Source organism: Streptopelia decaocto, assembly GCF_964273445.1.
Source record: "Streptopelia decaocto genome assembly, chromosome: Z".
Lineage (NCBI taxonomy): Eukaryota > Metazoa > Chordata > Aves > Columbiformes > Columbidae > Streptopelia > Streptopelia decaocto.
In genome coordinates, this window is record NC_138657.1 from 26,677,834 (window position 1) to 26,703,876 (window position 26,043).

The 26,043-nt window shown below is 38.5% G+C and overlaps 1 protein-coding gene across 2 annotated transcripts in view; it reads left to right on the forward strand.

Annotated features, from left to right (window-relative positions):
• The window catches only part of APBA1 (amyloid beta precursor protein binding family A member 1), a 107,070-nt gene that overhangs the window by 72,825 nt on the left and 8,202 nt on the right, over positions 1-26,043 (forward strand). The window contains exons 3-10 of one of the 2 annotated variants that reach the window (XM_082074715.1): positions 3,108-3,209; positions 6,634-6,673; positions 9,525-9,670; positions 16,961-16,993; positions 18,110-18,196; positions 18,788-18,973; positions 22,845-23,024; positions 23,822-24,034. In XM_082074715.1, coding sequence (XP_081930841.1) covers positions 3,108-3,209; positions 6,634-6,673; positions 9,525-9,670; positions 16,961-16,993; positions 18,110-18,196; positions 18,788-18,973; positions 22,845-23,024; positions 23,822-24,034 — 987 coding nt within the window. The remainder of the gene's footprint in view (positions 1-3,107; positions 3,210-6,633; positions 6,674-9,524; positions 9,671-16,960; positions 16,994-18,109; positions 18,197-18,787; positions 18,974-22,844; positions 23,025-23,821; positions 24,035-26,043) is intronic. The other variant, XM_082074716.1, reaches the window with a different exon arrangement.

Below are 26,043 nucleotides of genomic sequence, written 5' to 3' on the forward strand. Positions count from 1 at the left end.
AAGTAGATTTTTTGAAGGGGAGAAATGGGGTAAGTCGTACTTTTCTTTTTTTTATTGCTGTGCTTAAGAAAACATTTTGTAATTCCATTGATGGACTTCTTTACATAATTGCAGCACACTTCATATGAACTTACTGTCTTTGTTCTGACAGCATTTTTGTTAGACTTCTAAAACTTTTTTTGTTAACAGGCGGTGAAGCAGTCACTCAGCATTTATTTTAGACTTCAGTTGTAATGTTTTGAGCAGGCATTCAAGTTGTCTATCCGCTACAATGTATCAAGATATTTCTTGTTACTGCTGTGACTGCATTCTTTCCTTGTGCATGGTATATGTACCTCTAAAAATACATTTTGATGCAGAAGAGAACTGAGTGTTTATTGTTCAAATAGCGAATTTTTTTGTACAAATGTTTTTGAGGACAGCTCTCATGTCATGTAGAGAACTTTATAGAATGTTTGATATTTGGGTCTGGTAGGTTTGAATTTGTGGGTTTTTTGCAGAAAAATTTAAGCAGACATTCAAACAGCACATGGAAAGCTGTGTGATCATTTTGAATAGTTGCTAAATTCTGATACTTTTAAATGAAAATAGCTGAGTAAAGGTATTTGTAGTGCTACTGGAGCAACTGTTAATACATTTTAAATGGTGCAAAATTTCTTAATGTCAGCAACCAACTGGTTTAAATGAAATAATTTATTATCACTTTAGTGTGCAAATATGAGAGCTTTCAGGGATTTTTTTTTTTTTTTATGCTAAAGTATGCTATGCTTTGCTTCCTTTATTTGTTTACTATTTAAAGCTCAATCCTACAATATCTTGATGCAATTATTAGGTTTATGGTATTGTGCATCTTTTATATTTAATCCTAATACAGAAAGACTGTAACTACTGGGAATGTGACCACTGCGAGGATGCTTCCTCAAGTAAATAGGAGCTGCTGTTTGTGCAGTTGAGCCACTGTGTCACCGTAACTCTGGTAGTTACACAGCAGGTCAGGGGAGCCCGTATCTCTCGCACAGCCCCGCGTTGACTGCTGGTGGTGCAATGAGCAATCCTTCAGTCTGAAGGCACCAGCACAGGCCAGCGTTCCAGGGACCGTTTCACAGCTGCATCTCCTTTTTGCCTTGCAGTTGTAATTCAGAATATAGGGGTATGCAAGGACTGTTCTTTTACCCAGGAGATATCTGTAAAAGGAAGTGCTTCTGAACTCTTTGGAAGCCTTTCTTTATTAACTATAATTCTGATATTTAGTAATTTGCCAAGATAAACCTTTCAAAGGCATGAGGGTGAAGACAAATATAAGGGAATTTTATTTATGCTTGTTCCATATCTGTGAAGCTAGACTTGCAAAACTCGAGATGTTTTTGCACACAGTTTCGTTGAACTCAGTGTTTCAGCTGAAGTGGAGGCATAGCAGGAGAGCACCGCTGGACAGGAGCTGCTGCCAGCTCAGAGCACTGGAAGTTTAGCGCTTCTCTGGTATGACTCATTGGCTTAGAGAAAAGCCATGTCATGTAATTGTTTATGAAACCAGAAGAACAGTATTTGACTGTTTTACCATCAGTGATGAACTGTTGAGCTGGCAAAACTGGGGCCACAGTAGGCTGTAGAATGCGAGGGCTGCTGGGCTAAACAGCCAGTTTGCATAGCTAAATGCTAAACCTTCTTAGAGGATTCACATTTTATCATGGGCACCAACCTGTTTTTCAGATAAGTCCTTAAGATCTGTCTTCAAAAGTGCCTGCTGTGTTGAAGATTTGTGCTCTGTTTCGTTTTGGTCACTTTCTTTAATTCCACACTCTGTGTTTTTGTGTCATACCCCCACACCAGGCCCTCTTGCTCTGGTACATACCTCGCTATGACTTTCTTGTGTCACCAGCATTCATTAGGAGTTGCCTGTGATGAGAATATCCTTTCCCAAAGCATTCTTTCCCTTCACCAAGGTACTTACTAATGGATCATACAGGTCAAGATATTCTGTGATACTGCTTTTCTATGCTATACCCTTTGTTTTTCTGCTATGACATTCTTGATGATTGTGAATGACTACGACATGATCGGAAAGACAGTTTCTCCACTGAATTGTTTATGGTGAAGGGAGACAAAGGAGTAAGTCTTACCTACAGAGAATGCATAATGCTAAGACCATAGCACAAACTGTGAAATATTTCCCAAGTTTGTGCTGTATCTAGGATGAGGAACCATAGCCCTTGGTGACACTGGAATTGAGTAGTCCTTAAATATATTCATATATTGCATACATTAGAATTACTCTGTGCGATTTATGAAAGTTCTCTAAGATGATAGAATAACATTTACGGACAACTACTGCAGCCTGTATCTGCTCAGATTACATTAGTTTAGCACGTCAGATTAATTATATGTGAGACCATGTGTGCTTACGGGGAAATTACAGTCTTTTCTTCACTCCCCCCAGTTTGACAACTAAGTAATCTTTACCTGAATCTGTGTGTTCTAGTCACAATGAGTTCACCTGTCTCCCATTGCAGCTTACTTCTTAATGACTTTATCTTTTCTTTCCTAGAAAGTCAGAGCTTACGACATCAGTCTGCCTTGGCTGCAGCCTTCAGTAAGCTTACAGTCATTAGTCTGCATGCGATAGGCAGGTACTCATGCAACTCAAAGTCCTGTAGCTGCAGCTTAGTTGGATGCTGACAGTAAGTATAAGCAGTTGGCCTAATACCGATGTCAGATGATCCTACATTCGTCTTGCAAAAATACAGCTTTATGACACACTTTTTGGCTGAGTTTTGCTTACCACTGTGTACAGCTTTTTGGGTTTCCAAATGCTTCACTTCATACATTACTGACAAATAAACACAGGTGTTTTTTTGAAGGATTTAGCTGTTTAGACAAAGTTCATTGAGCTACTGCTATGTGGTCATTATGATAAAAAGCAAGGGTTACAACATTTTAAAAGTGTTTGTCCTGAGCCTTTTTTTGTTCATTGCGTTGTTTGTTGTTGTTCTTTGTTTGTTTGTTTCCCTCTCACCTCTTATTTCCACCGCCAAGTTAGAGGGAAATAGGAAAGAACAATTTCCACGTTGGTCCCTCAGATTATTATTTAATTTTCTTGCTGTGTCTAGTCTCCATCCCCAGATTCCTCTTCACCTCGGGGTGCTGAATCGTCAAGTAGACAACATCACCAGGATGTCTGCAGTACGGCAGAGGCCTCCACTAATAAAGAGGTAGAGTGAGATATATTTAAAAGCCACAGTCATGTTCATGCTGCTTATGCCATTTATTTTCCCTTCCCCCCCAGTGCCTGTGCAATCTCTTCTCACAAAATTGAACAGATGATTTTCCTTTTGCTAGTCTGTCTGTCTGATTTTCTAGCATACTTAGGACTGTTTATCATGGCATTTCTGACTCTGCATTCAACTGCCACTACATTTTACAGGCTGGGAAGTTTATTGGTTTACCAGCAACTATCACCTCTGTATTAGAGGCAAAAGGAAGAAGCTCTTTTTTCCATGCAGAATGTCTTCCTGCAAATAAAATTGTGTTTCTCAGACACATGAAGAAGCTTGCTTAAATATAATTAATTAGGCAGTAAAATTATGTTGCTTGATATTTTGTCATTGTAGAAACTGACTTGTCAGTGATCCACAGTCAGAATTCAGTTCCTGACTCCAGGCTCCTCAAAATAAAGCTAAATACTTACTTTCTCTTTATTTTACTTTATTTTCTTCTTTCTTTTTTTCTTATTCTTTTCACCTCACTTGACAGCTTTTTACACTGCAGTAGTTCCACTGACACAAAATGAGAAGTGTGAGTTGAACTTGTTGCAGTGTGAAAAGAAAATAATTTGGCATTAAAAGTATTTGGATTAGTATAGAATGTTTGGCTCTATAAACAGAAAAATCTGCAAATATTTGGTTTGTTTGTTTTTTGGGTTTTAAACTTAAAAAAAATGTAGAACCTTTAGTCTAAGAATATACCATATTGTTACTGAGAGCAATGCATGCGTTATCTTCCACGATGGAAAAAAACAGATCTACCATAACTGGAAATGCTGATTAGAATTGAAAAACTAATTAGTAATCCATTCTTTCTCTTTTTCTTTTATTATTATCAAGAGATAAAAAAGCTTGTAACATGTATGTATTTGTGCCTGTCTGTATTTGCATTCAGAAAACAGAGAAAGTTTTCAAAAGACTTAAGAAACTCATAATTTCTCACGTCCTAAAGCCTTCAACAATAGATTGTGCTGTTAAATTTTCATCAGCTGTATTGCTATCTGTTAAAGCCTTCAGCTTTATTCAGTAGAGATTTTGTCACTTTATATATATCCTAGCTTTTAGTATCGATAAACTTACCCAAAGGAAGAAAACACACAAGATGCTAATAATTTCATTTTTTAGGATGTGCTCACATGTAGCGTCAGAGGTGGTAAACCAGGTTTCACAGTAAGATGTGTCAGGCTGTTTGTTACCCTCTGATGAGCAATAATACCTACTTTAGTACTTCTAGTACAAAAACAACAGTGATAAAGCAGCCTCATAATTTGGGGGAATGACTTTTAGGTCTTAGTAAAACCTTTCTTTAAAAAAAATGATTTTATTATACTACATGGCAACAAGATGAACGAGAGTAATGAAACATTAATGACCTTGATGTTTCATAATTCATGGATATGTAAACTCAAAAGGTGTAGTTTTCCTCCCACTGGTGACTTTACCTGTTACTTTACTATTCCTGTGGACTTAGTAGAATGTCTTTCAGCCTGGGAAATGAACAAAAAAAACTTGATTTTGTGTGTGAGTCTTTGCAATAAAAGCATGTATGGTGACAGTTTACTTCACTCTATCCTGAAAAGAAGTTGCATCAGCTAGTCAGGTTGCTGAATAGTTGCCAAATGTGTAATTACAGACTTTGTTCACTCTATTTGAAAAATAAAAGTACTTTGGCAAGGACATTTATACACATGACCTGTCTCTGGTGTGCAGGGGATTTGTCCTCTGGGCCTGTCACAGTCCAGTGGTTGAATTTCACTCTCAGCGCTACTCCAACAGCAATTAAAAACAGTTGTTCAAGTCTGCATAGATAGGTGGTCCAGTAAAAACATTAATCTGAAGAGATGAAAGACCCACAGATCTGAGAAGGCATGTCAGTGTCCTCACAGCAGCTTAAATGCTTTGGCAGCGGGAGATGGTTGTTTATTGACATCTTTATTTATGCTAGTACAATCTCTGATGGAGAGCTTTCTTGGTTTTGCAGTACAGCGTAGTCGTTTTGAGAATAAACAGCAAGTACTTAAAGGCTGCACGGGCTCTGCTGTCCATGTGTCACACACCTTTTGTTTTTATTTCACTAGTCATTTTGTTTTATAGCAAGACAAGCATAATTGTTTGAAAAATGTTAATTGATGCATCCATTTTCTATTTGTTACAATAGAAAACACTCCCTCAGGTTAGTGACTCAACCTGTCATGTAACTACGACCTTCCTGGTTTACCTGTTTTTTCCACTAATATGCAGAACATAGTAAGTTGCCCATCATAAAGGAGAATAATCTGGCGAATATTTCAATGGATATTGTCTGGAAATGTACTGGAAATTGTCTAAGATATTATGCATTATTATGAACATATCGTGATTTTCTTTTATAAAACTATATTAAGCAGTCATTGGAGGAGTTACTGCTACTATAATCAGTTGTAGATTCATTAGAGTTTTGTAATCCTTGGACTGTCCAAAATTCTTATCTGGAAAACATATGACAGCAGCAGTTTTTCCAGTTTACCTGTTACCATCTATATATTGCCACAGATAATTTTCTTTGAGTTTTCCAATGTGTTGTAAGTTATTGATTATAACAAAATAGTGAGTCTCACCCACTGAAAGCTGTAGTTTCCAGGTGTTTGAAGTGTTAGCTACAGTCACTCACATAACATTGCAGTTGCAGATAAGGTCTTACTTTACACTGTGTATTCACATGTGCAAGGCAGGATTTTTTCTTATTTGTTCACCTTTTATGAAATTGAAGTTACCAGATGTGGTTTTGTGCTTGATACAGTGTAAACATGGTGGTGAGGTGTTAGTGAATGTAATTACCCCATAGAACACGGGTTGCTACCAAACCTGTTAAAATTTAGAAAGCTTTTTGTAGATTGTATTAATGTGAGGGATGCATCTAAGAACAATCCTAATGAATAACAGTATTTTGTTAATGAATAACTGATTGGGTTGCTGGTTGAATTCATGAATAATAACAGTATAGCATAATTTCATCTATTCCTGCATGTATTTATTTGTAGTTGGAAGAGCTAGTGTCTTTGAGATATGTATTTTCCTGCATACTTCTTGATTAGCAAAAGCAGAGCACCTATTGGTAGAGGGTTAATATACTGTTCAACACCAACAAATAACTGAAAACTGGGTTTAGCATGTTATCTGATAAAGGCACAAACAGAATACATTGAATTTCACTCTAGTAGGTGCTTAGACTTTGAAAATATGAAATACAATAATAACTCTTAATAAATGGTTATTTTCCTGTGCTAATAATTATGAGTGATTTATTTTTTTAATCTTTTTGGCATGGAGAAATTTTCAATGCATATTTGTGCATGCTCTGTTCTGTTTGAAAGTCTTTCTGTATTAATTACAGCCCAGAAAAAGCTTGGCTTCATTTCCAACTTACGTTGAAGGTAAGATAGTTCTACAATTTCTAAATATTTTTTCATATCTTAAAAACTCCAATATTTATAATGTATAAAATTTTATTTCTATTTGTTGAATAGAAAAGCTGACAGGGTTGGGTATACTGATTTAGATTAAATTGTGTCCAATGTGAAACCTGAGCTAAATCCTACTGTGCTCTTTCCAAAGTTCAGATACATGGAACTTCTGCTTTTTTAATGTTTCATTCATAGTTTCTGTGTCATTTATGCTGTTTTATTGTCCGTATCACTTAAAACACTAATAATTTTTTACGGTATTTACACAACAAATGTGAACGTGTGTGGACAAGGAAAATAGGTTAGGCAAGAAGAGTGTAATGCTCTCTCTCCAGCACCGATTTCAATTGGCAGGCTGAAGCCAACCTCAGTTGCATTAATTAGAGGAATTGAATTAATTTGATTAGTTGGCAGGCCTGCCAGAGGAAATCTGCACTGTTTTACAGCTACTTGTCCTCTAACTAAATAGTGCTTCCTGTCTGAAAGTTAAGCTTGCTCTTGTGCTAGTGCTGAAGTCATTCAGAACAATGTGAAAAAGCAAGTTACCAGCTACATGAACTGCTGTTGCCTTTTGTATGAGTCTGCATCCTGTGTATACAGGAAGCCTGCATGCTGTAAAACCCAGTTATTTTGTTATGAGAGCATGACAAAAGCAGAAAATTTGAAGTCTCATTTGTTTTTTCCCCCACTGGCAGCAGTTGTCCATGTGCTTGATGAAATGACAGGAATACAGTTCCTATGATAAGTCATTGGAGCCATCTTGGAACTCCTTGGATTGCTTTACAGTGTGCTGTGTTTAAACGATAACGTGATCGTTCTCTTTTGACTGCAAGTTGATCATTGGTTTAGTCCTCAGTGTATGAGTTGCATATTTTGGCGTCTGTGATCAGAATATCAACTAATGTAAATTTAATACATTTTTTGAAACTAGCTTGAGTTTTGGAATTTTGCAGCAATGAAGCATCTCTCTGAACTGAAATTCATCTCCTAGTGGTAGCCCTGTCCATCAAGGGCTATCTTAAATAATCCTTCTCTCCTTTAAACAAACAAACAAATGAAAGTAAACTAAAATTTTCTTAGATTTTGCTCCAGTGCAAAATCTACTAAAACCCCCCAAATTTTGCATTTTTATGCACTAGCAGTCCAAGAAAAACTTGTTAGTACCTGTGCTATACTTTTGTTCAGATAATAATTTCATTGTCAGAGGTAATAAATCAAGGGGGTCTTGTAGAAAGCAGTGCAATCTCTGTGTTCACCTCTCATGCAAACAGAGCACATATCTTTTTTGTTTTAATTGTAGGAAACAATTATCTTGCAAATATAATATGTCCAGGCAGGACCTCTCAGCAAAGCATATTTTAATAATGATTTTGCAAGATTGGGTGTTCTACCTAAAGGTAGGCACACAGAATAGGGCAAAAAGCCCCTGCTTATATTCCCCCCAAATCCCAGGTGCAAATTCCCTCCCCTGTTCCCCTTTGGTTGGGTACTTCAGGATTTACAGACTACCCAACACCTGCCTTAGTTTACATATTTCATTCATCTAATTCTAACAACCTTCTCCCCTTATTGATTTATTTAAAATATGGATTCCTGGCTCTTTGGTTACGCTTTCCCATAGCTTAACTTTTTAAATACAGTAATCAGTTTGCATTTGGGATTAGTTCGAGGAGACTTTGTTTTACATTAAGGATTCATAGTCTGATGTCTCTCAGTTCTTCCCACCTGCTGGAGTCAGGTGCCAGATCAGTTGTAAAAACAACATTCCTTCCTTAAACGTTCCTTACATCAATATGCTTCCTTCTGGGAGTCTTATCTACACCTTTGTCAGCCTATACTTATGTTCTTTGTGTTTTGATCAGAAATTGTACTATAAAGGACTTTATACCCTTTATAGTGAAGTGGTGAAAAGGCTTTGACGTGTAGAGTAACAAACAGCAACACTTAAAATGCTTTATGGTTTCAGGACTGGAAGAGTGTGCAAATATGTAATATAATACTTCCAGAAACATAAATTTCCATAAAGAAAAAATTCCGTTTCTTTGGGTCGTGTACTTGAAAGTGAACTGAAAGTTCATTTTGAGAGTTTTCCAGATACACAGTATCTGAGCAAATTCTGTGCACTGGAGATGAGCATCTTAAAACTGGTAGTCATAAATTCTCATATTTAAAGAAACTATAAAGGGGACAAGCTTACTCCTAAGATTTATCCATCTACTTCTGTCTTTGCATATAGTTCCAGTGTGATACTTATCTCCGGCTCTTTCTTTACCCCAATATCCTTATTGAGACTGAGAATGATCTTTAAAGGTCCGTGGCATAAAAGTACTTTGCTTAATTGGGCAATCAGTCTTCTTGGTAAAGGGAGACTTGTACCTGTAAAGCATTCCTGGGAGGTTCCTCTGCCTGTTGTACTAACTGTGGCCAACACACAAGTGAGCAAGTGGCTGATGGCTGGTATTAAATTGCACCTGTCCTCTTTCTGTTTGTCACTGTCAGTCTTACAAATGCAAGGCTGGTTTTGGTGGGTGAGGGGCAAACTGAGATTATTTTGCTTCAGGGTGATCCCTGCTCAGAAAAGAATGAGCTATTGTGAGAGACAGGCTGGATTAACAATTACAGCTTTTGCTGGAGAGATGTTGAGAGCATTCACTTGATGTTCTGTACCTTTGAAAGTACTCATTGCCATATCATCATACTAAACTGCAGTGTTTCAGAGAAGGATTTGCAGCCATCAGGTGCAGACTCAAGTTGTCAGAGTGCTGCTGTTTTGCCCTTGTTCAACGTTAGATTCTTCGGTGATTGCTTTTCTGTGTTACAGTTCCTGGACCTTGTGATCCTGAAGACTTGATCGATGGAATCATTTTTGCAGCCAATTACCTTGGCTCAACGCAACTCCTTTCTGATAAAACTCCTTCCAAGAACGTGAGAATGATGCAGGCTCAGGAAGCTGTCAGCAGGATCAAGGTGAGGAATAATTCCTGCTGCTTCTCAAAAGGTTGCGGATATGAACTTCTTACCTATGAGTAGTTTCTTCATGTGGGGTTATCTGTGGTTTCAGAAAGGTTAAGTGCCTCATCCTTTATTCTGCAAAATAAATCACATGTTTAATGCACCTTTTGGAGCAAAATAAGGAAAGGTTACCAGATTATTTTAATTCCCTATAGCAATACCTGTGCTGTGTACTCTAAGCCAGAATCTGAAGTCAGTGGTGGTCTAAATTACATATTACCTGGGTGTTGAGAGAAAACAGGTTTGGGGTAGAACTAGTCGGTACTGCAGCTGCTTCTGGCTTGGCACTTGCTGGAACTGGTACTGTGGTAATGTTTGCAGTTATTTTTGACCCTGCTGTGGATGCTGTTTTCTCCATGACATAACAGCTATAAGCTGAATAAAAAAGAAAAGCCTGTGATGATACAGACATGTACGGTCTGTATCATCAAAAAAAGTAGTTTTTCCTGGAATCTGGTATGTTTGTTTGGAAAACAGAAATGCATGCTGATTTCTGTACTGGCCATGGCAAGCAATGGGTGTGCTGCTGTATTGTAAGTTACAATGATGACATTGCTAACTGAAATCAAGGTGTGTGGATGAACTATTGCAGGGTTGTAGAGGATGCTGCAATATTCTCACTACCCATACATGACTAGGTGGTAGGCACACGGCTTCATCTTCTGCTAATTCAGCTAACCAACACCATCTCATCTGAAAGTTTTCCTTAGTTTAATATTTATGTGTTCTTCTTTTGTATAGTTTATTTTGGCTTCCAACTCAGACTCTGTGTACAATTGTATAAAAGAGAGAGGAAGAGAAACAACATGCTATCAGCAAGGCCGATAGCACTATCTGTTAAGGTTGGCTGATGTTATTCCTTCCTACTGTTATTCCTTCCTATGTTTTCCATGCCAGATGTTTAGTTCAGTCAGTGTGCAGAACTTTCACAGGGAAGCTCCAACTAGAAACATTGAGAGACTTCCATAAATTGTGATTTTGCAGTTGTTCAAATACATAAGTTCTTGTAACTTTGTCTCTGAAAATCACTAACACTCTAGCATTTTAGAGGAGGTAGGAATGTAGCCTTCTTGTTACAGATAAGTCTTCTTCTGCCATCTCTGTATAAGTTTCCACAAACTTAAGCAACTACTGAGCCTATTGTAAAAGAACGGTTTATCTGTGTTCACTGGAGATTCTGTATTCAGTGACGTTTTTGAAAAAGATTTTTCACACAGCTCTCTCAACCCCATCAGGTTTTGGTGGGTTCTTTCCAAAGCTACAGTGGAGACTTTCCATTACAGAGTCTGCTTCTTTCCTGCTCTGCGTGCAAGTAAGGCTGTGCCTGTCTCCTTAGTAGTCCCCGTGTGTTCTTTCCTGACACTTGGCTGCATGGCAGAAAAGTTTTCTGATTTGAATGCCCAGGAAACTAAAGGTAAAACAGAGAAGGGAGAGAAATAAGAGCTTCAGTGAGGCTGGATCTAGGAGGGACACATCACTGGAGACTGAAAGATTAGCATCAGCTGTCATAGGAAACTGGTTTCAGGAGTTAAATTTGAGCCTGGGGTTGGGCAGGAAGTTTGTGCCAGTGAGGTAAAGCTTGCATGAGAGTACCTGATAGACAAAGATTGAAGGGATGTGTTAGAGAAAATTGGAACAGAACTGATTTAAAGCAGCTCTATGAGGTATAAGAGCGTGGATCTTTCTCTGTTACTAAATGTGTTTCTTAGAAATTCATTAACAAAATAAAGTTCTTTCTGGAGATTCTGTTATGCCTCAGCACTGCTGTACCTCAAAAAGAATAAATCTCTTTAGTTCATTTCACTCATAAACCCCATAATTTATACATCCATATAAATCAGCAGGCCTGCATATTTCTGGTTGTAGTAAATTTGTTGCAGGGCAGAAGCCCAAGTAATTGCATTGTTGACCTGGTAAAACCCTAGCTTGTGCATATAATTTTCAGCAACTGTAAGTGTATTTCTGAAAATTGTTGGCTTACTGCATGGCACACAATGCCATTGTATACTTTTTTGACAGTTACTGCTTTTCTGCTTCTAGGCAAAGCTCAGGCAATGTAAATATGCCTCCATGAACCTCGGGGTCTTTTGGTTTATTAGGGTTAGTTTTGGCTGATTTTATTGCTGATTACCATTAAAGCTAAACTTTTTTAGTGAGAAATCCATTGCAACAGATGGAGTTCCGGCTTCCAAATTCATCACTGCATAAGACAGCCTTTGTAGAGGGGGTCATAGTATGTCCTGAGTTGGAAGGGGCCCACAAGGATCGTCGAGTCCAGCTCCTGTCCCTGCATGTTACAACCCCACAGTTCTCACCATGTGTCTGAGGGTGTTGTCCAGTCTCTTCTTGAACACTGTCAGGCTTGGGGCCGTGACATCTCCCTGGGGAGCCTGTTCCAGTGCTTCACCACCCTCTGGGGGAAGAACCTCTTCCTAATGTCCAACCTAAACCTTTCCTGGCACATCTTCCTGCCATTCCCTTGGGTTCTGTCGTTGGTTACCAGAGAGAAGATGTCAGTGCCTGCCCCTCCTCCCCTTGTGAGGAAGCTGTAGCTGCCATGAGGTCTTCTTTCAGTCTCCTCCAGGCTGAACAAACCAAGTGACTTTACCTGCTCCTCCTATGGCTTCCCCTCCAAACCCGTCACCAACTTTGTAGCCTCTTCTGGACACTCTCCAGTAGCTTTATATCCTTTTTATCGTGTGGCACCCAGACCTGCACACAGTGCTCCAGGTGAGGCTGCCCCAGTGCGGAGCAGAGCGGGACAATCACCTCCCTTGCCCCCTGGCAATACTATGCTTGATGCACCCAGGACATGGGTGGCCCTCTTGGCTGCCAGGGCACTGTTGACTGAAGTTCAACTTGCCATAGGCCAGAACACCCAGATCCCCGGGTGTCTTTTCTATTGTCCTTCACAGTACCATCCAGCTTCAATTCTAACTGACCTTTGGCAGCACGAATTTCCTTCCTACAGTGGCAAGCAGCATCGCTATAGTCCTCCCATGTTGCCTGACCTTGCTTCCACTGGCCATATAATTTCTTCTTTTGCCTTAGTTCAAGGAGATCCCTGTTCAACCAAGCTGGCATTTTGCCTTGCCTGCTAGATTTCTGGCATTTTGGAATTGCCTGATCCTGTGCTCTTAGTAGGTGGCACTTAAAAAGTGACCAACACTGGTGGACCCAAACACTTTCAAAAGCTTCTTCCCAGGGAATTTTACTAAGTAGTTCTCTGAGCAGCCTGAAGTCTGCTCTCCTCATATCCAGAGTTCAGGTCTTGCTGGCAGTTTTCCTCCCATTAGCAAAGATTTTGAACCTGACTGCTTTGTGGTCGCTGTGGCCAAGGGAGCCACCTGTCACCACTTCACCCACATGATTCTCTCTGTTAGTGAGCAGCAAGTCCAGGAAGGCACCTTTCCTGGTTGGTTCCCTTAGTACCTGCACCAAGAAGTTATTGTCCAGATGCTTTAGGAATCTTCTGAGCCTGTTGGTGTCTGCTGTGTGACATTCCCAGTTGACATCTGGCAAGTTGAAGTTCCCCATAAGGACAAGGGCGGGTGACTTAGAGGCTTTGCTTAGTTTCTTAAAGAATAACTCGTCGGTGTCATCATCCAGGCTGGGTGGCTTATAGTAGACACTCACAATGATATTGACTTTATTTGTCTGCCTCTTAATCCTTACCCAGAGGTTCTCAACTTCACCATCATGAGCTGCCAGCTCTGTGCATTCCAGCCCCTCTGCTATGTACAGTGCCACCCCCCACCTCTTCTACCCTGACTGTTCCTTCTGAATAGCCTGTAACCATCCATCATGGCGCACCAGTCACAGGATTCATCCCACCAGGTTTCGCTAATGCCAATAATATCATATCTCTGGGACCAGGCCAAGGCTTCTGGTTCATCTTGCTTGTTCTTCATGCTGCGTGCTTTAGTGTAGAAGTACTTCAAGTGTGGTTCTTTTACCCGTCACCTTGTGGCACAGTCTGAAGAATCTCACTAGCTCACAGCTCCTCAAGCTTAGGTATGCCATCCCGCTGCTCATCACTGACTGGCCTGGTACTGCCCTCTTCCAGTCTAGTTGAAAGCTTTAGCCCAAATGTCTAAAATATTGCTCACACAATGAGCCCTACTTGCGCCCTACTCATCTTTGTTTACAGAGTGTGTTAGGTGTTGCACGTGAAACATTTATCTGTAGTTAAAGAAAACAAAGGTTATAAATTAAGAACAGGCTTTTAAAAATTTGCAGACTTGAAATTAAGAGCATTAAAAAGCAGAGAAGAGCTTTGTTTAAGGCCCACTGTGTATGCATGCCTTCCATATGTGTGTTCCTTTTGAATTTAATAATCCCTATAATGCTTCCTTTTAACAAAGCCTTCAGACCACACACTCATTCATTTAGAATATGAACAGATTTTGAAAATGGTTCTCCATGCTGCTTCTTTACACAAGTCTTTCTTCAGTTAAATGTGCAAGAGTTGGATGTTTTTGTCCTTTGGCTTTCATCTCTGTGAAGCCCAGCTAGGTTAAAACAGATACACTTCATTGAAAACGTTCATCCAATGTAGTTATTATGTATTTCCACTAGGAGGTACTTTTAGTAATAGAAAAGGTATTTCACCATTATCAGACTGTAGTCTCATTACTTCACATGACGTAGAAAGAAATATATTTTCACATTTTACTTGGAGGGGACCCATAGTAATTGTAACAGTAAAAACGGTGATGTTCATGGTTACAATTCATATCTGATCTGTGCTGTTAAGTTTCACATGTGAGCTAACAACTTTCATTTTTATTTTTCATCAGCAGATTTGAGCTGTGTGGCAGTTTTAAACATTTTAGATAACACCTGATTTGATGACAGAATGTAATTTAAGAAACCATATGTGGAAATAATATAATATTTTACATATTTTGATTACTCATTGTCATCTGGGTGTTCACTGAGTCACAGTTCATTTTTTGTAGAGGTTAAATAGTTTGAGTATATTTAAGATATCCTTGTAGCAAAAGTTGCTGGTTTTTAATAATTTAGAATTTTTGAAATAGCTATATTTTACTTACCTTGATTGAAAAGCTTGGACTATGTATATTTTAAAAAAATAATACTTTGTTTAGGTTAGGTAGTTTGTGTTTTTTCCTAAGAATATAGAAAGAACCTTTTGATTTAAATTAGCAGAATACTGTGATGAAGAGGATTTGTCAGATAAACTGTTTTGCACAGAATTATCCTGTTTGTTTTGTTTTTTTTTTTTTCCAGGGACCATAACTACTTTTATAACATTTTTGTGCAGTGTCAAATTAATTAAAATTAATTGTTCCATATCTTTACATTAGTTTTATGAAGTATTTGAAAGACATTCTTCAAAAAATCAAAATACCACTAAGACCAGATTCTTCCATTGCAAGAGCATAATTTTCAATAAATTGGATGATAATGTATTTTGATTAATCTTTGCTTCTGCATTGTAAACTTTGAGGATTTTTTCCTGCTTTTCTTCTTTTTGGCCTATGCTTTTCTTCTTTTGTGGGGTCCATCACTCTGTAAAGTTCTGGGAATGCGGGACATTGTCTGAAGGGAAGCTTGATTTTCGGAAGCAATTTATATGCTCTATCTCATTAGTGTCTTCCCCTTGTCCAGTGTATGGTAGGTAGCTATCATTCAAGATCAATATGTTGTTTCTGAGTACCAATGAATATTAATGTAATGAAGAGCCTCCAGCACAAGCCAGGTCTGATTGCTTTTGCAATTGTCTGCAATCATGAGGAAGAAATGTTTTACAAAGAGGGTGGTAAGACACTGGCACAAGTTGCCCAGAGAGGCGGCAGATGCCCCATCCCTGGTAACATTCAAGATCAGGCTGGATGGGGCTCTGAGCAACCTGATCTAGTTGCAGATGTCCCTGCTCATTGCAGGGGGGTTGGACTGGATGACCTTGAAGGTCCCTTCCAACCTAAACTGTTCTGTGATTCTATAAATCACAACATTACCAAATATTTCTTAGTTTTTAAAAGGCGACTAAAAGCTGGTATGGGAATGTTTATATTTGTAAATAAGCAGCACAGTCTAAAATTTCGGTATCTGCTTTCAGATTTGTTTAGGCAAAACCTGACAGATATAAGTTGTGAGCATCTGTATAAAATGTTTGATGCATCTTGTGATTCAGGCCTCCTGTTGTTTTTCATAATAGTAGTTAGCCGTGAATCTCTATGAAGCCTGTAATAGTAAGTCTCCTTCCCACCACAAGGATACCTGCTTATTTAATTAGGTAAGGGGCTCTTAACTGTTGGAAGTAAAAGTGTATGTGCCAGCCTGGTAAGTATTCCATTTCTTCAGTAAGCAGGTCCATAAGTCCAGTTCACCTTGGTTTGAATTATTGACTACAAGACCGTAAGAATTATGCTTATTTGTGTTGTTGCCACAGTGGCGGCACTTAAGGAATCAGCTTGATGTAATGGGTTCGTACATCTCTGGATATAAATAATTTAAACTAATTAGTGAAAAGAGACCTGTTTTCAGGTGTTTGTGGAACTGAAGTACATCCTCCACTGCCTCCTTGAAAAAATGCGGTGGTATGCACAAAACTTTGTACAGGTGCCACAGGAAAACCTGTTTTCTAGATATGCAATGCTAATGTTGGTATAAGTGCGTTTGCATAGAAGGAGGAGAAAATGGAGGGGGCAGTTACCTTCTGTCATTTAGATTTTCCAAGGAAAAGTAGCATATTTTTAGGGAGGTTATTTTTTGAAGACTGTTGGAGAGCATTAAAAAACTTCACTCTAAATTCTTTAGAAAAAAAAAGCTGGAAATAATAATGATTAAAATTCTTCTCTCACCTTTTACTCTGGTGTTGCTTCAGAAGAAGTAACCTCATGGTTTACGCTGCTGTAAATGAGCGGAAACTGAAAACAAACAACAACGAAAGCACATACACACACAAAACCAACAACAAACCATCCTTGTTTAATGCAACTAATGTTTTAAATGAAAGAAAATAAAAATCCTTTTGTGTTCTTCCTGACTCTTTTCGTGTGGTTTCTTTTCATTTTTTAAAGTACTTGTGCTAAACTTTTCTTTTTTTTTTTTTTTAAGCCAAAAAGAAAGGAGGAAATTAATCTAAGCAGGGACTAATTTAGAACAGCTAGTAGTCTGTGAGCCCTGACATTAGCATGCAGATTCCTGCTTGACTTGGAGTCTCTGTAAGTTCTTCTCTAACTATTCTCCTGTCTCTGTTTGTTCCATGCTAAGCAGATGGCCCAGAAATTAGCCAAAAGCAGGAAGAAGGTGCAGTACAAACTCCATCAGCTTGATGTTATGCCTGTTCTTTTGTTTTCTGGGAGGGTTTTTTGCCTTTCTTTTTATTTTGTGTTTTTATTTTCTGCATCCAGCAAGTTTTTTTTTAAGATTTATTTATGAGCCACCATACAAATTAACATTTCTCAGAAATCAGTTGCCTGATTGGCCATTTTTTGTTGCTTATCATTAGCCATTTCATGTTAGAAATAGAGTAAAGATTGGATTTATCAAATGGTTACAGGCAGTACCCAAAATACATACTAAAGAAACAGGACTGGCATGGCAAAGGTTTTAACTCTGTAAAATGATAGGTTAAAATCAAGTATTTTTATTTATTTATTTTATCTTTCTATAGGAGTGCTTTGTTTGATTCACACGTGTTTCAAATTGCTGGATGCAAAAAAAAAAAGTATATATACAAACTAATACACTGCTGAGATTGACCCATCTTAGTAATAAGTTTCATTTATGGAGGTTTTAAGTATATTTTAACAAATCTAATTAAAAAAAATACAAGCATTTGCTTTCTCTTAACAAAATATTACTTCTAAAGTGGGTTAGTGCTTGAATAGTTTGCTGTTTGACTTTGAAGGTCTTCTTACCAGAACTGCATTATGAATTGCTTAAACTGCACCCACCTGTGGTACAGCTTTTTCCATTGTTATTGACTGTCTCTGTTAACCCATATAGAAATTCCTCAGGCAAGAGATGCTGTTAGGCCTTTCTGTGGCATGTGTGAAAAACCTTCTTTAAAGTGGGATTCATAGTGTGGAGAAAATGGGACAATCACTTTGATTTTAATGAAATCTTTATATAGTTAATGTTGCAATCAGGTATAATTTTACTCAGTCAGGAAAAATATCAGGAAAGCTTTTATGGGGTTAACAATTTTTCAAATAATATTCAATTCACTTTCACATATATATATATATGTATCTAGTTTCCATATATTTGTGTTTATCTTTAGCTTTTGCAGTCTAATACTCTTATCTTGCATTGCTGTTCTGGTGACTGTGTCTTAGTGCACCCCTGTTCGTGAACCTAACATCATTAGTAAGTATGTTATCTAATGTGTTTGTTTGACACTAATCCATTTATTTGCAGGCTCCAGAAGGTGAATCTCAACCCATGACTGAAGTGGACCTCTTCATTTCTACACAGAGAATAAAAGTACTGAATGCAGACACACAGGTATAGACAAAGACGCTTTTGTCAGTATTGTAGTAGTAGGTTACTGACATAGACTTTCAGCTGCCTGCCAAAATTTGTCCTTCAAAAAGTGATGGCTCTTGTATTTCCCCCCAGGATTTTCTAGTAAGAAGTCCATGCTCAAGAACCATGTCATACATGCAGTTACTTTGGTGTGTCTGACTGTAGAAATTATTAGAATTTGTGGGTAAGCCAGTTGCAGTCGACTCATTTCTTACGAGCTGTGATGCATCAAGTATTGATTGTGCCCAGAGTGGCCCAAAATATTTGGTTGAGATAATTTGAAGTTCATAGTCCTTTGCACATACATGCCCAGAATATTCAGGTTCTGTTACTGAGGTCTTTATGTGCTTTTCCACAGAAAACACAACAGTAGTTTGTAAAACTTGCTTTCTTTTACTTTCAGAAAGTGAAGCTCTTGTATTATCTTGGCATCTCCCTTCATGCATGATGGGTGTTACACACTTCACTTAACAGACATCTTATGTTGCCATTTTTTTGTTTTTCTAGTGCTAGGTTTGCAATAAGAACTTCATTGCAACAGCTGCTCATGTTGTTTTCTGTATTCCCCAGGAAACCATGATGGATCATCCCCTGCGGACCATTTCTTACATTGCTGATATAGGAAATATAGTTGTTTTGATGGCACGTAGACGAATGCCACGGTCTAACTCCCAGGATAATGTGGAAGCATCTCACCCTTCCCAAGATGGAAAGAGGCAGTACAAAATGATTTGCCATGTCTTTGAGTCTGAGGATGTAAGGAATTACTCTGTTTTGTAATTTTCTAAGGGTGGAGATGTAGGCAGATTTTGGTAGGCTTTAAATGCATTGCAAGTGCTCCTATTTGTTCATGAATTGCAACCAAATATTTTGTCTGAGCAGAGGAACTTGGATTCTTTTTGCGTTTTGCTCACGAAATTGGTGTTTATAGAAATGCTTCCCATTTTAAGCTACTTCAGTTCCTTCCAGTAAAAGTGAGAAGAGAGTCTGGTTGTCACAGCTTACAAACACCAGCTCAGATTCTGCATTTAAGAGTGAAAGTCTGTCAGAAATTCTTATTTTCCTAGGGAAATTATGATCCCAAGTATTGCATCAAGGGCCATTGACACATACTAGAAAGGTGATTTGGTGGTTGGATTTTTCAGGAGGAGGCTTGTGTTGCAGAGTAGCTGCTGACATGACATCAATGAGACGGCAAAGAAAGGTGGCAATTTCAGCAATCCCAGAGCATGCTGAATAGAGACACAGCTGAGTAAATTTTAGTCTGTGGCACAGGTTACTAAGTTATCTTATCTAGGACTGTGCATAGCTTGCTGATTTTATGCACTTTTTAAACCCAGAAACTAAAAAGTAAAATCAAAGATATCAGATTGAAGTAGTTAGATATGTAGTTGCCAGGATCATAATCAAGTTAGACCTAATAATTTGGGAGAATAAATAATCTCAGTCCTAAGACCTCCAAATTGCAGAATATTACTTAAGAGAAGTAAAGTGAAAAATATCAGTTTCTTATAAAATCCTCGTATGTCTTCCACTCTATAGTGTATCAGCAAGAACTTTGAGATGGGAAGGTTTTCTTGAATAAGCGGCTGATTTTATGTAATGATGAACCTGTTCTAAGCCCATGTGTGGATAAATTTCTGGTTGCAGATGTATGTGCATATGCAGCCCACTGCTGAGGTTAAAAAATAAGGACAGGTGTGCTGATAGAACTGATCCTCTACCAAAATGTTGACAGAGAGCATAAAAAATTATGGATTTTTTTTTTTACCCCAAAATAACGTGTAAGCCAGTTTGGCAAAGTGCAGCAATTAGAAATGACGGACAGCGGGATGCAGACAGAGATTTATGCACAGACAGAGATCTTATTCAAGAAGGAGCACAGAGCCGGGCAAAGCAGAGAGCTAAGCTAGGCTAGGCCTTTATTAGCCATTGACAGTTTATAGGATTTACAGATACGGGCCTGGACTAAGATGTTACATAAGATGTTTTTCCAATAAGTGTTATTAAAAACACACCACACTCATGTTATGTTTGTCTCACTTGTTTTCCCACTCATTCACAGACCAGGCCCCAGGACATTCACACGTCCCATGCACTTGGGGACGGTTATCTGGCCCAAGATACCATTCTCACAAGTCTGGACTATAACTCTTTACAATTATGAGAAATGTACTTCAATACAATCTGTCCAAGGCCCTTTATATTTTGTTATGATCTCATTATGTTAGTATTATTTCTTTGACTGTCCAGATACATGTTAGTATTGATCTTCCTTTATCATCAGGTGGCTGGAACTGCACATCTTGCTTTCCCACAGCAAAGCCTTTCAAGAAACTGGTCTGAAAATAAAAATATTAGCCAATTTTTTTTTGTCTTAATGTCACTTGATATGCTGCCTGCTTTGTGGCTGCCTTTGCTGTGTTTCTAGTCAGAAGTTTGGGACTGCTGGCTCTCTTACTGGCCAGCTGAAAAAGCAAAAATCAACCTGTCAGATGACAGAGACTGGGACTTGTTTTCCTTCAGCATGTGGTGGTCTGACTGTGATCCAGACTTGTTTCTCTGGCTACTGTTAGTGCTTTGGCTAGCTCGAATCTGTGCTTCCATTTGGGGATCACTGGCATTATTTTCTGTGGTTCGTTTGGATCAGCCCATGTTAATGTCAGATGTGATCCTCCCTTTGCCACTAGATATTGTCTTGGAAGATACATGCCTGTAGATCCAATGAAAGCATTGCCCAGTCATGTGAAAATATGCCGAGAAATTGCAGAAGGGTATATTAGCTTGCCTTAGTCAAATAACTTGCAAAAATTATCTAGTGTACCCAAATGACTAAGAAAGAATTAAAATAGAAGCATTGTAGCACCTGTTAGCAGCAAGGAGATGGCAACCTCAGAGATCCTGTACATCCAGTGGAGTAATTTAGCCTGTTTATATTATAAAACTCATGCATGTATCATTGTCACCTTTTTTTCTTCTGGGACAGCTGGGTATTTAGAAGAATTTACCCAGTAACTGACACAGAAGCTCTAAGCCCTCAAGCAGGTGTTGGCCAGAAGGTGTCTCTGCTTGGAAGTACAGCACCAGATTTTCAACTGTATTTAGAGCTGGATCTTCAAATGAGCTGAACCTCATGTATCCAAATGCTGGGTGTCTAAATGGGAACTTATCACTTCTTGGAGAGAAGATATATGTGTATTAATGCAGAGTCTGCACTTGTGTCCTCTGAGCTATGGACGTGTAGCTTTCCCATTTTCTTGCTGTCAAAACTGGTTTGATCTGAGCACTGGTAAAATACTGCAAGTCTAGACATTAGCCTTTTCAGCAACAGCCACCATGCTATTCTCATCAGCAGGTGTAGTGCTAGTTTGAGTTGCTTTAAGAAACAATCAACTTTTTATTTCAGGATTGGGAACCTTTCCTTTATTAGGGACCAAACTGGACTTTAACTACAGCTGGTAGGCTCTTTAAAAATATACCTTGGCAGTATTCATTCTTCCCTAACACTCCCCCAGGCCTGTGTTGCCAGCTGTGGAGCTCTCCTCTGCCCTCCCTTCCCCACAGACAGTGCTGTGCTCCAGGGGACTGTTTCAGTGCACGTTGTGGCCAACTCCTCTGCACTACACACTGCTTACTGAATGTATTGCTCCAGTTATGCACAGCAGTACGCTGCACCCTGCTGTGCCACTTTCCTCTCCTGCCTCATACTAACCATGATGACTGCCTCAAAGGGAAGCATCCCTCTGCCCTGCTGTTTCCAGCTGTTCCCCGCTTTGCAAGACACAGAGCTTTCCCTGTGTGTGCCTTGTGCCCAGTTTCTCTCGCAGAGCTGCAGATGAAGAACAGCTCATGGTGGGAGCAATGCAACATAGTCAGTGGCGCATTTCATGGCTTAAGGTGGAGAGAAGGCTACAGGAAGCTGCAGGGACAAGAGGGTGCAGGCAAAGGACAGGCTGAGAAGGAAAGGGTCATGGAACTGGCAAAGTCATGGGAGTTTGAGGAAGGGAAACAAGAAACGTAGAGGAGAGAAGCTGAAGGAGGTAGCAGGATGGAGGAGATCGTGACCATTTCCAGTCACTTCAAGGTCACTAGTTGCTGCCCTTTTCTTGTTTCATCTGAGACTGAGGTAGGAGCAGCCAATATGGAGGGGCAGGTTTAAAGGAGGGTAAGAAAAGAAGGAAATATCCTCTTAAATGTGGTTATGTGTTTTCTAGTAGACATTTTCATTTTCACTGCTGGCTTGTCAGAGAATGGCATTGCCTCTGCTAGAAGGGGGAGTCATCTGGGAGCTGCACGTGTGGGAAGAATCGTAGGTACAAGCTACGGTCACTGCAGTGGGTATACCTTTATGTTTATATTAGCAGTTCTTACCTGTGAAAGGATGGCTTTGTTTCTATTTCTCATTTATAATTGCTTACCAAGCTGGATTCATGGCACAGGTTAATACGTTGACATTTTGTGGGTCTTTTAAATTGATTTTTAATGCACAAATATTTTTTAAACTGGATTGCAGTAACTTGACTTAATGTTCCATTTTACAGCGTGTTTGTAGCAGAGTAGGTGTCAGTGGACAAGACCATCAGAATGTTTCACTTTTTTCTTCTCTCTTCTCTGGGAACTGCTACAGGCACAGCTGATTGCACAGTCCATAGGTCAAGCATTCAGTGTGGCCTACCAGGAATTTCTGAGGGCAAATGGAATCAACCCAGAAGACCTTAGCCAGAAGGAATATAGTGACTTGCTCAATACCCAGGACATGTACAATGACGACCTGATTCACTTCTCCAAATCTGAAAACTGCAAAGATGTATGTCTTTTTCTTTTTCTTCCCCCCCCCGCACCCCGTAACAGCATTAAGCTGCTCTGTACCAAATCCTGACAGAAAACAGAAATCCACTAGTACTTCCTATAAATTACCTCAGTAAGCCTAGAATATCCTCCCAAGTAGGACAACCTGTCATCAGTTCTGTTTCAGAGGCAAATAGCGAACCCAAAATCTATCAGCCGTGAAATGATTTACCATCTGTTTGTGTTTTTTACCAAGCAATTTTCAGACTTGTTTGACATTGTATATTAATGAAATGTATTTAAAACAGATGAAGAGAATAATACAATTTAACAGATTATAATAAAAATATAAAATAGGTGTTGGTGAAAGTGGATGATTCTAGATTTTAAAGTATTATACTTGGAGCTTGTTTAATAAAAATGCACCAGTGCACCACTGCAACACAGAGGCAGTACTTTTCCAGTCCACAGTCATAAATTCTTGCAATCTCTTCCTGTTTCGCTTTGTCCACCAAAGCTCAAGGCACCAAGGTTTCTTCCACTCCAGTTTCCTCTGCTCATATGCAGAATTAAGTGGTGTGAGGTGTTTCACACTAAGCAGAATCTATATTATGTAGTGTTGATTATTTCATATTTGAATACAAATGAAATGTAGTAAAATGTGTACCCTGTTTTGTCTTGCCTTTGAATTAGAAACACGGTTTGCAAATAAGGAGGGGTGTGTGTTTGTTGATTATATGAATGTTTGGGAGGGAAGGTATTAATTCCAAATGTGTGAAGAAGCTTTGTTTTAAAACTCTTTTTCATGTGGTACAGGTTTACATTGAAAAGCAAAAGGGAGAAATCCTAGGTGTAGTGATTGTGGAGTCTGGATGGGGATCCATTCTGCCTACAGTTATCATAGCCAACATGATGCATGGAGGACCAGCAGAGAAGTCTGGAAAGCTCAACATAGGGGACCAGATCATGTCAATCAATGGGACCAGTTTGGTTGGTTTACCACTGTCAACTTGTCAGAGCATTATAAAGGTACGGAGAATGTTTCTGGAAGTTACATGCTTTTAAAGGGTTGCATAATAGGAGAGGTGAAAGTATAGAATTCTTAAGTAAATTCTTAACAAATATTTGTACAGAACTTTCTATTTCATGATCTTTAAACTACAGTGGGATTTATGCTACACTGATTTTATGACTCCCAGAAACTGAGCTGTGCTGTTTACTTGCATAGACGAAGACTCTGCAGAACTTCACAAGATAATATTTTGTTCAGAAGGAAGATATTACCATATATACATCTGAAGATACTTAAAATTTTATGTAACAAATGGAGGCACAGGTGTCTAATATTCTCCTGGGCCATTTTAGCTGTTTTAATGCATCCTGATATCTGGCTGAAACAGAGCTGATGCTTTGTTTGTTTGTTTGTTTGTTTATAACTATTTTTAAAACTTTAAAACTTTGAATTAAAGACATACTTATCTTCTGTAGAAACTTTGCCCAATTTATTTGAAAGTATGATGCTTCTTGTTGCTTGACTAAATGGAATATTTTAATTGGAAGAGCTGTTTTCTAGTTGCCAGAAAAATATGTGACTGTAAAAAGCATACAGGTCAATCGGAACTAAACAGTGTCTGAGGTAGCTGTAGCGTACAAGGGAATACGTATTTAAACATCAGAGTTTAAAGAGCTATAAAGATGCACCTATAGAGCAGGTTTGAGATGAAGCTATACGGACTTCGTTATTTATCAAAATAGCCTCATAGAACTCCTGCAGATCATAACATGTAGACAGGTAATGTAGTGCTGGTGGTGTACTGTACAGAAATCCTTCTCTGATTTCTAGGAATAAGCCTGTTTAACTTCTTTATTTATGCAACTTTCTGGTAACAATTTTGACTGTGTAGTATAATTACAAAGCAAATTTTTCTTCTTTGTCCATGAATTAGTTTCTTAATATTTGAACAAAAATGTTTGCCATAATGACTTCTCATTCTGTTTTCCAAAAATGTTAATGCTGAGTTCTGATGAGGGATAGATACATAAGCCACTGAACCAGCCATTTTAGATTCAGTGAGTAGAAATGATAGCCTGGAAGTGTAGCATACTGAAAACATGGCAAAACTAGTTTTAAATTTATGAGGGAAGGAAAAAAAATCATATTTGATATCTTTGTGGCAGCTTCAGTGGAACAAAACTTCCTGCAAGTTTAGGCTTTTCATGTTAGCCATATTTGTTTCCTGTCCCACATCAGTTTCATTTCTAAAACTGTGAGGAGTTACACTTCTCTGATTCAGAGCCCTTTCAGGTGGAGTTTTGTTGTGCTTGTCTTTACTTTCTCAAAAGAGAAACAACCAGCTTTGCTGTTTCCAGCTTCTGCAGCACTTTCTCCTCCACACTGATACTTAACTGCTGTTGCCATAAGAACTGCTAGTGATTTATTTTGTCTTTTTAAGAAGAAGATAGTCTGAATGATCTAAGTGCACATTTAAATGTGTCAGAAGTACCTCAGGATTTCAGATTTCTTTAGCACGCTGTAACGACTCCTATGAAAATACAAGAATATTATGTAGATAAGAAGAATATCTTGCAAGCATTTGAAGTAAGATAATTTCAGTATTATGGATCTGATCTCTGCTACTAATTGACCATAAACCAATTGCAAACTGACAGAGCTTGGAAGAAGCTTTCAGTATGTGGTGGTTATTCCCTAATTGTATTACGCTGCTTGCATCTTTTTCAGAAGCATCTGGTGCTGGCTGCTATGAGAAGCAGAAACTACATAAGCAAATAAGTTGTCAAATGATGGAATTCTTTTGCTTCTGATCAGCACATATTACCAGTCTGCATAATACTGGAAATTAGCCACTTTTGAAATAAATGCTCTTTCTGCAAAATTAGAAAATTATTTATTGGGCTCCACATTATTTTTTTTTCAATGAATACGTATATTAATAAATAACTTACACATTCATCATGGAAATAAGATTGCAATGATACCAGCTTTGTTGAGGGCGTGTAACCTGAATGAACTCAGATGA